Source organism: Hippocampus guttulatus, chromosome 3, assembly GCF_054856545.1.
Source record: "Hippocampus guttulatus isolate MCC_2025c chromosome 3, RoL_Hgut_1.0, whole genome shotgun sequence".
NCBI lineage: Eukaryota > Metazoa > Chordata > Actinopteri > Syngnathiformes > Syngnathidae > Hippocampus > Hippocampus guttulatus.
The window spans coordinates 1,747,921-1,760,363 of NC_141263.1; the positions used below are offsets into that span (position 1 = coordinate 1,747,921).

At 45.5% G+C, this 12,443-nt stretch overlaps 2 protein-coding genes across 3 annotated transcripts; one reads left to right on the forward strand and one right to left on the reverse strand.

Moving 5' to 3' along the window:
- Positions 1-5,289: 5,289 nt before the first annotated feature.
- Positions 5,290-12,232, reverse strand: LOC147207080 (hatching enzyme 1.2-like). Of its 2 annotated transcripts, XM_086107132.1 has the most exons (9): positions 12,200-12,232; positions 11,974-12,053; positions 11,224-11,295; positions 10,982-11,140; positions 10,311-10,431; positions 10,046-10,224; positions 9,849-9,930; positions 5,542-5,666; positions 5,290-5,431 (listed from the first exon to the last, which is right to left on the reverse strand). In XM_086107132.1, coding segments are annotated over exons 2-9 (810 nt in total). In that variant the 5' UTR covers positions 12,044-12,053; positions 12,200-12,232; the 3' UTR covers positions 5,290-5,429. The 2 variants fall into 2 exon arrangements, with proteins under 2 accessions (XP_085963258.1, XP_085963257.1); XM_086107131.1 differs by lacking the exons at positions 11,974-12,053; positions 12,200-12,232 and adding an exon at positions 11,391-11,481 and having other exon boundaries at positions 11,224-11,292.
- LOC147207081 (uncharacterized) lies at positions 6,498-8,433 on the forward strand. The gene is made up of 3 exons (XM_086106200.1): positions 6,498-7,214; positions 7,596-8,324; positions 8,425-8,433. The coding sequence occupies exons 1-3, from the start codon at positions 6,498-6,500 to the stop codon at positions 8,431-8,433; spliced, it is 1,455 nt and encodes a 484-aa protein (XP_085962326.1).
- Positions 12,233-12,443: the final 211 nt, after the last annotated feature.

Consider the following 12,443-nt stretch of genomic DNA (forward strand, 5'->3'; position numbering starts at 1 on the left):
TATATTATCGTGCTTGATCTAGTATTTGTATTAACATACGTTCCTTGCCGGTTTTTGCAAGCGTTTTCTGTTGTCGTGTTTTCTTATTTTCCTGGTTCTCGTTTTTTACCAGCGTTTTCTGTTGTCGCGTTTTTCCTTTCCTGGCTATCGTTCCTTAACCAGCGTTTTCTGTTGTTTATTAGGCGGGATTTTTGTTTGTAATAAATATTATTGTTTTTACAAAGTCCTTGTCGGTGTCTGCTATTTCGGGGATCCGCTTGTTTTCGTTTTCTCCGTTACGTACAAAGCAGTTCCCTTTTCCTGCTTCGTACGGAACGTGACAGACCCGCAGGGGGGAATCCACCCTTTTCCGACTGAGGACCATGGTTTCACATTTGGAGGTGCTGATTTTCCTCCCAACCGCTTCACACTCGGCTGCGAAACGCTCCAGTGAGAGTTGGAGAGCCCTGTTTGAAGGAGCCAACAGCACCACATCATCTGCAAAAAGCAGGGATGCTATACTGAGGGCACCAAAACGGACCCCCTCAACGCTTCCGCTGCGCCTAGAAATTCTGTCCATAAAGGTTACGAACAGAATCGGCGACAAAGGGCAGCCTTGGCGGAGTCCTACCCTCACTGGAAACGATTCCAACTTACTGCCGGCAATGCGAACCAAACTCTGACATCGGTGGTATAGTGACCGAACAGCCCGTATCAGGGGGTTCGGTACCCCATACCCACAAAGCACCCCCCACAGAACTCCCTGAGGGACACGGTCAAACGCATTCTCCAAGTCCACAAAACACATGTAGACTGGTTGGGCGAATTCCCACATACCCTCGAGGACCCTGCTAAGGGTGTAGAGCTGGTCCACTGTTCCACGGCCGGGACGAAAACCACACTGCTCCTCCTCAATCTGTGGCTCGACTTCCTAATGGACCCTCCTCCCCAGCACCCCTGAATAGACCTTACCAGGGAGGCTGAAGAGTGTGAACCCTCTGTAGTTGGAACAGAACACACACCCTTTTTAAAAAGAGGGACTACCACCCCGGTCTGCCAATCCAGAGGCACTCTCCCCGTTGACCACGCGATGTTGCAGAGGCGTGTCAACCAGGACAGCCCCACAACATCCAGAGCCTTGAGGAACTCTGGGCGGATCTCATCCACCCCTGGCGCCTTGCCACGAGGAGCTTTTTAACCACATTGGTGACTTCAACCACAGAGATAGGAGAGCCCACCTCAGGGTCCCCAGACTCTGCTTTCCCCAAGGAAGAGGTGTTGGTGGAGTTGAGGAGGTCTTCGAAGTACTCTGCCCACCGGTTCACAACGTCCCGAGTCGAAGTCAGCAGCGCCCCATCCCCACTGTACACAGTATTAGTGGTGCACTGCTTCCCCCTCCTGAGACGTCGGATGGTGGACCAGAATTTCCTCGAAGCCGTCCGGAAGTCAGCTTCCATGGCCTCACCGAACTCGAGTTTTTGCCTCGGCGACCACCGAAGTTGCGTTCGGCTTGGCCAGTCGATACCCGTCAGCTGCCTCTGGGGTCCCACAGGCCATAAAGGCTCGATAGGACTCCTTCTTCAGCTTGACGGCATCCCTTACTGCTGGTGTCCACCAGCGAGTACGGGGGTTGCCGCCACGACAGGCACCAACCACCTTACGGCCACAACTCAGACTGGCCGCCTCAACAATAGAAGCACGGAACATGGTCCACTCGGACTCAATGTCCCCCGCCTCCCCCGGAACATGGGAAAAGCTCTGTCGGAGGTGGGAGTTGAAACTCCTTCTGACAGGGGATTCCGCCAGATGCTCTCAACAAACCCTCACAATACGTTTGGGTCTGCCAGGACGGACCGGCATCTGCCCCCACCATCGGAGCCTACTCACCACCAGGTGGTGATCAGTTGACAGCTCCGCCCCTCTCTTCACCCGAGTGTCCAAAACATGCGGCCGCAAATCCGATGATACAACCAAAAAGTCGATCATCAAACTACGGCCTAGGGTGTCCTGGTGCCAAGTGCACATATGGACACCCTTATGTTTGAACAAGGTGTTCGTTATGGACAGTCCGTGACGAGCACAGAAGTCCAATAACAAAACACCACTCGAGTTCTGATCGGGGGGGCCGTTCCTCCCAATCACGCCCCTCCAGGTCTCACTGTCATTGCCCACATGAACATTGAAGTCCCCCAGCAGAACAAGGGAGTCCCCAGCAGGAGTACTCTCCAGCACACCCTCCAAGGACTCCAAAAAGGGTGGGTATGCTGAGCTGCTGTTTGGTGCATATGCACAAACAACAGTCAGGACCCATCCCCCCACCCGAAGGCGGAGGGAGGCAACCCTCTCGTCTACCGGTGTGAACCCCAATGTACAGGCACTGAGCCATGGGGCAATGAGCATGCCCACACCTGCTCTGCGCCTCTCACCGTGAGCAACTCCAGAGTGGAAGAGAGTCCAACCCCTCTCGAAAGAACTGGTACCAGAACCCAGGCTGTGTGTGGAGGCAAGTCCGACTATATCCAGTCGGAACTTCTCTGCCTCACACACCAGCTCGGGCTCCTTCCCTGCCAGAGAGGTGACATTCCATGTCCCAAGAGCTAGCTTCTGCAGCCGAGGATCGGACCGTCAGAGTCCCCGCCTTTGGCTGCCGCCCAGCTCGCATTGCACCCGACCCCTTTGACCCCTCCCACGGATGGTGAGACCATGAGAAGGGGGACCCACGTTGCCTCTTCGGGCTGAGCCCGGCCGGGCCCCATGGGTGTAGGCCCGGCCACCAGGCGCTCGCCAACAAGCCCCACCTTCAGGCCTGGCTCCAGAGGGGGGCCCCGGTGACCCGCGTCCGGGCAAGGGAAACTGAGTGCCATTGATTTTATTTATCATAAGGGGTTTTATGAGTCGTGCTTTGTCTGGTCCCTCACCTAGGACCTGTTTGCCATGGGTGACCCTGCCAGGGGCATAAAGCCCCAGACAACTTAGCTCCTAGGATCATTGGGACACATAAACCCCTCCACGACGGTAAGGTGACGGCTCACGGAGGGGGATATTGAGAAAGTACTCATTAAATTCAATTGCTATTTCTGCAGTTTTTTCAATAATAGTATTTTTGCCTTTGATAAAATACTCTGGATAATCCACTTTTTTGGACTATTTTTGATTACTTGATTAAGTATTTTCCATATTTCTTGTGTGTTACTTTTATTTTGCTCTAATAGTGCATGATAATGGTCTCTCTTACTGTTTCTTATAATATTAATCGTTTATTTTTATAGGTTTTATATTTTTTCTGCCTCTTCAGTTCTCAATTTTATCAACAATTTAAAATATTTTTTTTCTTTTTCCATGCGTTTTCTATGCCTTTTGTTATCCATGGTTTACTTGGATCTTTGTACTTTTTGGAGACTTTAATTAATGGAAAATGTTTATCATATAGGGAGATTAAGGTCGATGATATTGTATACACCTCATCATCAAATCAGTCAGTTCAGTCTGTCAAGTGGGTTGGCTGCAGGGATTTTGAAGGTCAATGACACAGTATCAGCACAGTGTGTCAGTGTGTCGACATGCCTCATAAGGCATCATGGACCCATCACTAGAGAACGAGAAATTGACACACGGGCAAGAGCAGTGGCAAGGCATACAATTCTCCGGCAAACAAATGTCACTTCGTCGGTCCTAATATACAGGGTGCAATAATGACAGATTGGCAGCAGGTGTGCAACCAGCAGAATGCCAAACCCGCCACCTGCTGCCGAAACCGGAACATGGCAGTTGCATTGTTGTGGTTCATTTGGAATTATCTTCAATGGTTCCAGGGCCGATAAAAGCTCTCTTTCTTCATCAATTTTAGGTGGGTTAATCCCTTGCAAACATGGCCATGCTCCTGTAACATATTGCTCGTGCATGCAGCCATTTCTGACGTGGCAAGTCAAAGTAGAGGTCACTTTCCAGGCCAGCTACCTTCAGATCTAATACAACTTCCCACAAGCACCCACACACACTCATCTCCACCCACACACAAATAAACACCTCTTACCCTCAATGAGATGTCAAGAAAAGGTCTACTTTTTACTTGAGCTTACTTGAGTCTTCAACCTTATGTATCCTTTTTTATGACCTCCACAAGTACACCGAGCAGAAATGACAAGAACCAGGAGCAAACTGTAATCACATACAAAAATCTGAGACACCCTGAGCCAACCATTCCATCACAAATCTTGCCAAACCAGATGTTTGACTCATGACTTATTGGTAAATGTCTGGAGAACAGGGTATAAAATTGTAGGTTACAAATTGAAAGAGGAAAACTCATTTTGTATTTTCACAATCAGTAATCCCACGACTGTTTGGATTAAATTGCCTCCTGCCCCCTTTCATATTATCTAATGTTTCACCATATATTTCCAGGATTGAAGGAGGGCAGTGCATCCTTAGCATGGGGTGAATGTCGTGGTAAAACCTGCCATGTTGACAAAAGACACATTTAAAAATTCAGTTGTTTTGTGGATTTTGGATGGAAGAAAGGTGCACATTTCTCTCCCTCCAAAACTGTTATTGTGTGATACTTAATCCATTTTGTACAACGCTAATTATTTCAGGAAAGGTAATTACAACCACCTGGGAATGGCCAATTGCAGCTTGGACCTGATTGGCCTGAAGCTCAAGTAAACTCCCTTTAAAAGAGGAATGAGGAAATCACTGCGCGCCGGACAGCCTGGAGAGCAGTGCTACATGTGGTCTGCTAAAATACTGCTCAACTGTTGCTCCTTGAAATAAAGAAAACTGGAAAATCCCCTTCCTGGATTCTGCCTGAATTGCCTTTTTATTCTTTTTTTTCACCTGACCTGCTGTTTCACTGCAATAACAATACAATTTTCCAAAAAGTACGAAAATGTATATTTAAATGTAGGTAATTTGAGCCGATCTATGGAATAATAATCCACAATAATAAACAGGAGAGAAGTACATCAAAATGAAATATATGTGGTGGCACATCCGCCTCACAGTGCGGAAGTGCAAGGTCCAATTCCGGGCTCCGGCCTTCCTGTGTGGAGTTTGCATGTTCTCCCCATGCCTGTGTGGGTTTAAATTTTATTCATAAAGCACTTTTCATCCCCCCAAAAATGCAATTGAAATGGCTTTACACGGCTTGAATTAAATCCTGCCGCCCCCATCCACCATAATGCTGTAGTGGCAGGGAAGGGTTTCAAAAGTATTGATATGGGGCTGATATGAATTACTATAGTGAAACCTGATTATTCTTCATCAAAACAATCCCAGACACAATGGCACACAATTCACTGGCACAAAGTCTCATGTTCATGTAAATTTATTGCTAAATCACTGAGTTTGCTGTTGAGGTTGCAGCTGCAGTTCTGATGCCCAGTGGCTCCTCAAGAATCGGGGAAAATCTATCCCTGGGACCCTCAGTTGTGACTTTGACCAAAGGCTTTCTCTGAAACAATGAACATAACAGAGTTGTGTCAGGTAAGAAAGAAAATAGCAGTTTATGTTATTATTATGATTATTATATTGTTGATATTGTTGGCAAAAGTGGACACTCACAACACTTGTAGAGTCTGTTGAGCCTGGCGATGTCAGTGCGGCTCATCTCCTTAGCGTTGCCAAAGGATACATTGGAGTTAGGAATGGGAAGCATGGTGGGCTGATTGTTCTTGGAGAAAGCATACCTAAAACATGACACAAACAATTTTGTTCAAATGAAAACATGGTCACATTGAGAACATACAGCAGGATCAAAGAAGACATTGATAGTGTTACAGGACCGGGAACACTGTGCGGGGGTAAAAACCTGACAGAGACCACAGAAAATTATGTTTTCAATTTATGGCCTTTGGGGCCCTCCCCTGGGGGTACAATGTTCCCTAGTGCCGGTCCCAAACTGGGGAGGGTTGCGTCAGGAATGGCATCCAGCGTAAAACCTTTGCCAAAACGAACTTGCGAGTTGATAAAACGATTTCCATACTGGATCAGTCGGGGCCCAGGATAAAAACGACTGCCAACAGTGCTGTTCACCTACAGGGTACTGTTGGAAATTGGACTACCGTTGGTCAAAGAAGAAGAGGACAAAGAAGAGGAGGATGGTTGGTACAGAGAAAGAGGGAAAGAGGAAGGTTAGAAGTATTGGTCTGAGGTTAGGAACTCTGAATGTAGGTACAATGACAGGGAAAGGCAGAGAATTAGCTGACATGATGGAGAGGAGAAGAATAGATATTCTGTGTGTTCAGGAGACAAGGTGGAAGGGCAGCAAGGCTAGAAACATTGGAGGAGGCTACAAGCTGTTCTACCATGGTTTAGATGGGAAGAGGAATGGAGTAGGGGTGATTATAAAGGAAAAAATGCTAGACATGTAGTAGAAGTAAAACAAGAGTCAGACAGGTTGATGTGCGTGAAGGTAGAGATAGAAGGTGTGATGATGAATGTAGTCAGTGGGTATGCCCCACAGGTGGGCTGTGACTTAAATGGTCATGTAAGGGAAGGTAACAGGTGATGAGGAAGTGATGGGCAAGTTTGGCCTTAGAGATAGGAACTTGGAAGGACAGGCAGTGGTAGACTTTGCCAAAAGAATGGAAATGGCCGTGGTAAACACCTATTTCCAAAAGAGAGAAGAACACCTGATAACTTACAAGAGTGGAGGCAGGTCCACACAGATAGATTATATCCTATGTAGAAGAGGTAATCTGAGAGACGTTAATGACTGTAAGGTGGTGTCAGGAGAGAGTGCACCCAAACAGCATAGGATAGTAGTGTGCAAGCTGACAATGGAGGTGAGGAAAAGGAAGAGGGTTAAGACAGAGAAGAAAATAAAATGGTGGAAATTGAGGAATGAGGACTGTTGTGAAGAATTTAGGAAGGAGGTAAGGGCAGTTCTGGGCAGCGTTGAGGAATTCCCAGATGATTGGGAGACTACTGCAGCAGTGATTAGGGAAACAGTCAAAAAGGTGCTAGGTGTAGCCTCAGGACAGAGAAAGGTGGACAAAGAGACCTGGTGGAGGAATGTTGAGGTTCAGGAAAGTGTACAGAGAAAGAAATTAGCGAAGAAGAGATGGGATAGTGAGAGAACAGAAGAGAACAGGCTAGAGTACAAAAAGATGACAAGGGAAGTGAAGAGAGAAGTGGCCAAGGCCAAACGGAAGGCATATGAGGAGTTATACGAGAGGTTAGACACAAAGAAAGGTGAAAAAGAATTGTACAGGTTGGTGAGACAGGGCGGCCCGGTAGTCCAGTGGTTAGCACGTCGGCTTCACAGTGCAGAGGTACCGGGTTCGATTCCAGCTCCGGCCTCCCTGTGTGGAGTTTGCATGTTCTCCCCGGGCCTGCGTGGGTTTTCTCCGGGTGCTCCGGTTTCCTCCCACATTCCAAAAAAAACATGCATGGCAGGCTGATTGGACGCTCTAAATTGTCCCTAGGTGTGAGTGTGGGCGTGGATGGTTGTTCGTCTCTGTGTGCCCTGCGATTGGCTGGCAACTGATTCAGGGTGTCCCCCGCCTACTGCCCGAAGACGGCTGGGATAGGCTCCAGCACCCCCCGCGACCCTCGTGAGGATCAAGCGGTTCGGAAAATGGATGGATGGATGGATGGTGAGACAGAGAAATCAGGCTGTGAAGGATGTACAGCAGGTGAGGTTGATTAAAGACAGAGAGGGAAATGTCATTACGAGTGAGGAAAGTGTGTTGAGGAGATGGAAAGAATACTTTGAGGAGTTGTTGAATGAGGAAAACAATAGGGAACGTAGGAATGAAGAGCCAGAGAGGATTAAGAAGAAGGTCGATCAGGTTCGAAAGGATGAAGTCAGGAAAGCATTAAAAAGGATGAAGAGTGGTAAGGCGGTTGGTCCAGATGACATACCAGTGGAGGTATGGAAGTGCTTTGGGGAGGTGTCGGTTGATTTTCTGACTAGGTTGTTTAATAGAATATTAGACACAAACAAAAATCCTGATGAGTGGAGGAAGAGTGTCCTAGTACCAATTTATAAGAAGGGAGATGTACAGAGTTGTAGCAACTACAGGGGGATAAAGTTGATGAGCCATACGATGAAGGTTTGGGAAAGAGTAGTTGAAGCCAGGTTGAGACAGGAAGTGGAGATTTGTGAACAGCAGTATGGTTTCATGCTGAGGAAGAGCACCACAGATGCAATATTTGCCCTGAGGATGCTGATGGAGAAGTACAGGGAAGGTAGGAAGGAGCTGCACTGCGTATTTGTAGATTTAGAGAAGGCTTATGACAGGGTGCCCAGAGAGGAATTGTGGTTCTGTATGAGGAAGTCAGGGGTTGCAGAGAAGTACGTTAGGTTGGTTCAGGACATGTATGAGAATAGTACAACAGTGGTGAGGTGTGCAGTTGGACGGACAGAAGACTTCAAGGTGGAGGAAGGACTGCATCAAGGATCGGCCCTGTCACGTTTCGGTTTTGCGGTCTGGCCAGCAGGTGGCATGAGGGGACTTTCTGCACACCTGCTGCCAATCTGTAATCATTAGACTCAGCATTTAAGGACTCCTCTGCCATTCACCTGTTGTGGGAGTATTGTTCAATAGCATTGCTGACTTTGCTGTTCTTTGACTTATTGGCTTTTGACCTCGTCGTGATTTCGCGTTATAGTTCTCGGTACCCATTTTTGAGTAAGTACTGTTTTTGTTTTGATGATCTGGCTTTTGTGCGTGTACTGGTGTTACATTGTTTTTTGTTCGTATTTTGCGATCTTTATTTTTCGTCCTTGCTTTTTGTGCAAGCGTTTTTTGTTACTCGTTTGGATTTGCCTCCTGGTCCTTATTGGGGACCAGCGCTTTATGTTCTCGCCTTATTTTCGGTGCGATTGAGACATTAAATTGTCTTTGTTCCTACGGAGACCTTGTCTTTGTCTACACTTTTTGGATCCTCCCAAACTCGGTTTATCCGAGGCGTAACAGGCCCTGAGCCCCTTCTTGTTTGTTATGGTGATGGATAGATTGACAGATGAGGTCAGAGAGGAGTCGCCCTGGACTATGATGTTCGCAGATGACATTGTGATCTGTAGTGAGAGTAGGCAGCAGCTACAAGAAAACCTAGAAAGGTGGAGGTTTGCACTAGAGAGAAGAGGAATGAAGGTCAGTCGTAGTAAGACAGAGTACATGTGCATAAATGAAAGGGAGACCAGTGGAACATTGAGGTTACAGGGAGCAGAGGTGGAGAAGGTACAGGAATTTAAGTACCGGTACCTAGGATCAACAGTGCAGAGCAGCGAAGACTGTGGAAGAGAAGTGAAGAATAGAGTGCAGGCAGGATGGAACAGCTGGAGAAAAGTGTCAGGAGTGATTTGTGATAGAAGGGTGTCAGCTAAGGTGAAGGGAAACATTTACAGAACAGTTGTGAGACCAGCCATGATGTACGGTCTAGAGACACTAGCAATTGGCAAAAGACAGGAGGCAGAGTTAGAGGTGGCTGAGTTAAAGATGCTGAGATTCTCCTTAGGAGTGACAAGGATGGACAGGATCAGAAATGGGGTAATCAGAGGGACAACTCAGACAGGAAAGTTTGGAGAAAAAGTTAGAGAGGCTAGACTGAGATGGTTTGGACATGTACAGAGGAGGGACAGTGGATACATTGGTATGAGAATGTTAGAGATGGAGCTACCAGGTTGGAGACCGAGAGGAAGGTCAAAGAGGAGATTCATGGATGCTGTGAGGGAAGACATGCAGGTAGTTGGAGTCAGAGTCGAGGATGCAGAGAATAGGGAAAGATGGAAATTAATGACTCGCTGTGGCAACTCCTGAAAAGGGACAAGCCGAAAGGAGAATAAGAGGGGCCCAAACTGCTACTTAAAAAAAAAAAAAAATCCCTGGCAGTGTGTGCATGAGATATTTAGTTGTTCATACTTGTGGTACTGCATGACAGAGTTGTAGTCATAAGAGGTGCCCTGGTTGAGGGTTGCAATTTTCCTGAAGTTGTGCTCCATTCCTGAAAAACATAAGAAACGTTTTTGTTTTTAATTCAGAAGAGTCATAAGTGAATGGTGATAAAATAATACTTCAATGTGAAATGTATTTATTATATATAGTCTCAACTTCATTACCAGATTGAACATTCTGCAGCAGAACTCTGATGTGGTTGTCTCTGTCGGAGCGTGTCTGCTCATGGTTAAATCCAAGAGCATGGAGCAGCTCGTGCTGGACGGTGCCATGATACAGGCATCCTGTGCGAGCCAGAGAAACCACCTGCTTACCACCACGACGACCAACATAGGAGTAGCATCTGAGTAAAATAAGAGGGATGTTGATGACAACTGAGAAATATGAAATGCTTTGAAAAAAAATCGTTATCGCTGGCATTTTTGGTACCCATTCTGGGACTCGATGCTCAGCCAGTCACGGTCACTGCTTCGGGTGGGTCTGAAGTGGATGCAGGAAAATGAAGAGAAAGACTCCAGTCCACGGGTGATGATGGCCTTCTCGCGGGAAGCTAGCAGCGTGACATTGCAGTTGTTTATATTTTATTCACAGCACAACGATACATGTTAATCGGGAATTGAGTGAACAAAATGTGAATCCACTTTGTTATCATGGTATTGTAGGGTTTGTTGAAGGCTAAAACTTTACTTTTAGATTGATATTTGGTCAACGTTGTGTAAAAAACCTATTCCTCACTTCAATGTGTCGTTTGTCAGTGCCTAAGGAGATGACCACATCTTGCAGGAGGTCTAGAACCATTTGCTGTGGCTTGCACCAGTGTAATTGCTTTGTTTTCACCTGCCCAAGTGAACTGAGCCAATGGAAGGAATAAACTGCATTTGTATTATAACAAACTAAAAACATTTTAAAATACGTTTCGTTTACGTGCATACGTTTTATATCTTGCATTTCACACAAAAAGTAAGCTTGCTCAATGGCAATTTAGCCATAAATATATAAATAAATACATAAATATATAAATAAATACATTTCCCCTGCCATTGTCTCTAAGCCTGAGATGCTGACACACAATTCAGAGAAGTGTCCTTAAAGCCACTTACAGAAGTGATTGGGGTTGATGTAATAAGGAACATAGACCTTTCCATCACTCCACTTGCCCCATGTACAACCTCGACTGGTGCAGGGATCACCGTTTCTCTCCGCATCACTGTCAATGGCAATATCTCCTTCAGTCAAGAATGGCTCATCAGCTGAACGGACTGCAATATATCATGCACATTGTTTAAAGCCGGTTGATTCTCTGTTGAACTTTTACTCACAGAATATACCATCTGATACTCACTCTGATTACTGTTGGCTCTCTCCAGAAGTTCAGACACAGAAAGGTTGCTCAGGTCTTCTGCAACGTCATCTGTTTGTGACAGAGAAATAACTTGCATATATAATAATACTTGCAGCAACAGGTGTCACAATCTTTTGCAAATTAAGGCTATTACATTGGATACATACCTGCCTGGTTGTGTTGCACAGGAATATGCAGGCATGAGGAGGGAAAAATTAATATTAGAAATACAGATGAATACATACTTGGACACAAATAAAATTGACAAAATCCTCGATTGCAATTGCAAAAAAAACAAACAAAAAAACCCCCCACATATCTAAAGCCAACTCCAAATGGCACAGAATCCATTCTTGAACTAAATTGAATTACAGATTAATAAACCCAGAATTAACAATCGAGAGACATTTATTATTATTTTATTCTTCTTCTTATTATTATTATTATTATTACAGTCTTATTATTATTATCTGTATGCCGTATTTACAATGGTAGTGTACTGTGTTTTCAAGCTTATCAGAGCCTTTTATAGAGGAAGTAACTATGTATACTTAGTAACTCAAACTGGACAACACACTCATAAAATGAAGTGGTAAGGAACAATGAAATCAAGCAAGTTCTGCTAATATAGTCATCCTATCCTAGTGTTGATGTCTTCGCGGTATAACTAATGTTGCAACACTGGTATTGCAATTTATAATGAAGTCTAAAAACATAACTAATTTGTGACAGTCGGTAAATTGTAACTTACCTCATTGTCAGCCGAACAGCAGGCAGAAAACAGCAGGATCGCCAGAACTGAGAACTTCAAAAGAGCCATTCTTGCTGACCTGTAGGACAAAGAGAAGTACAAAATGGAAAGAAGACTACATTGTGTCTGAGCATTGCAATTTGAACTATACATCTTACAACTAACACCGTCAAGTAGAGTACATTTCCATGATGTCCTAAGACCACCATCAGCAACGAAGCTTACCTTAAATCCTTTTGTGTGGACTTGACAGCTGAGGCTTTTGTCTGGGCTTTTATATGTTTTTTTTGCCTGGAAAACTAAATATGCATTATCAGACCTGACCACAAAACTCACAGACTTATCAGCAACAAATGGTCCAAGGGCACACATTGCAAATATTCATGGGAATTGCACACTTGTATGAAAGTGAATAGTTAGCACAAGGTTCCACTTCAATGTTGATTCGTTTGAAAGTGTTACACAGTGG

Bases quoted from the DNA above. Each gene is read 5' to 3' on its own strand.
- LOC147207080 (XM_086107131.1), bottom strand. From the start codon at position 11,466: ATGTATTCATCTGTATTTCTAATATTAATTTTTCCCTCCTCATGCCTG. The intron at 10,432-10,981 runs GTAAGTGGCTTT...TCACGCTGCTAG, and splicing joins CATCAACCCCAATCACTTCT to CTTCCCGCGAGAAGGCCATC. The intron at 10,225-10,310 runs GTACCAAAAATG...TATTTTACTCAG, and splicing joins AGCATCGAGTCCCAGAATGG to ATGCTACTCCTATGTTGGTC.
- LOC147207081 (XM_086106200.1), top strand. From the start codon at position 6,498: ATGGGCAAGTTTGGCCTTAGAGATAGGAACTTGGAAGGACAGGCAGTG. The intron at 7,215-7,595 runs GTAGTCCAGTGG...CAGAGAAATCAG, and splicing joins TGGTGAGACAGGGCGGCCCG to GCTGTGAAGGATGTACAGCA.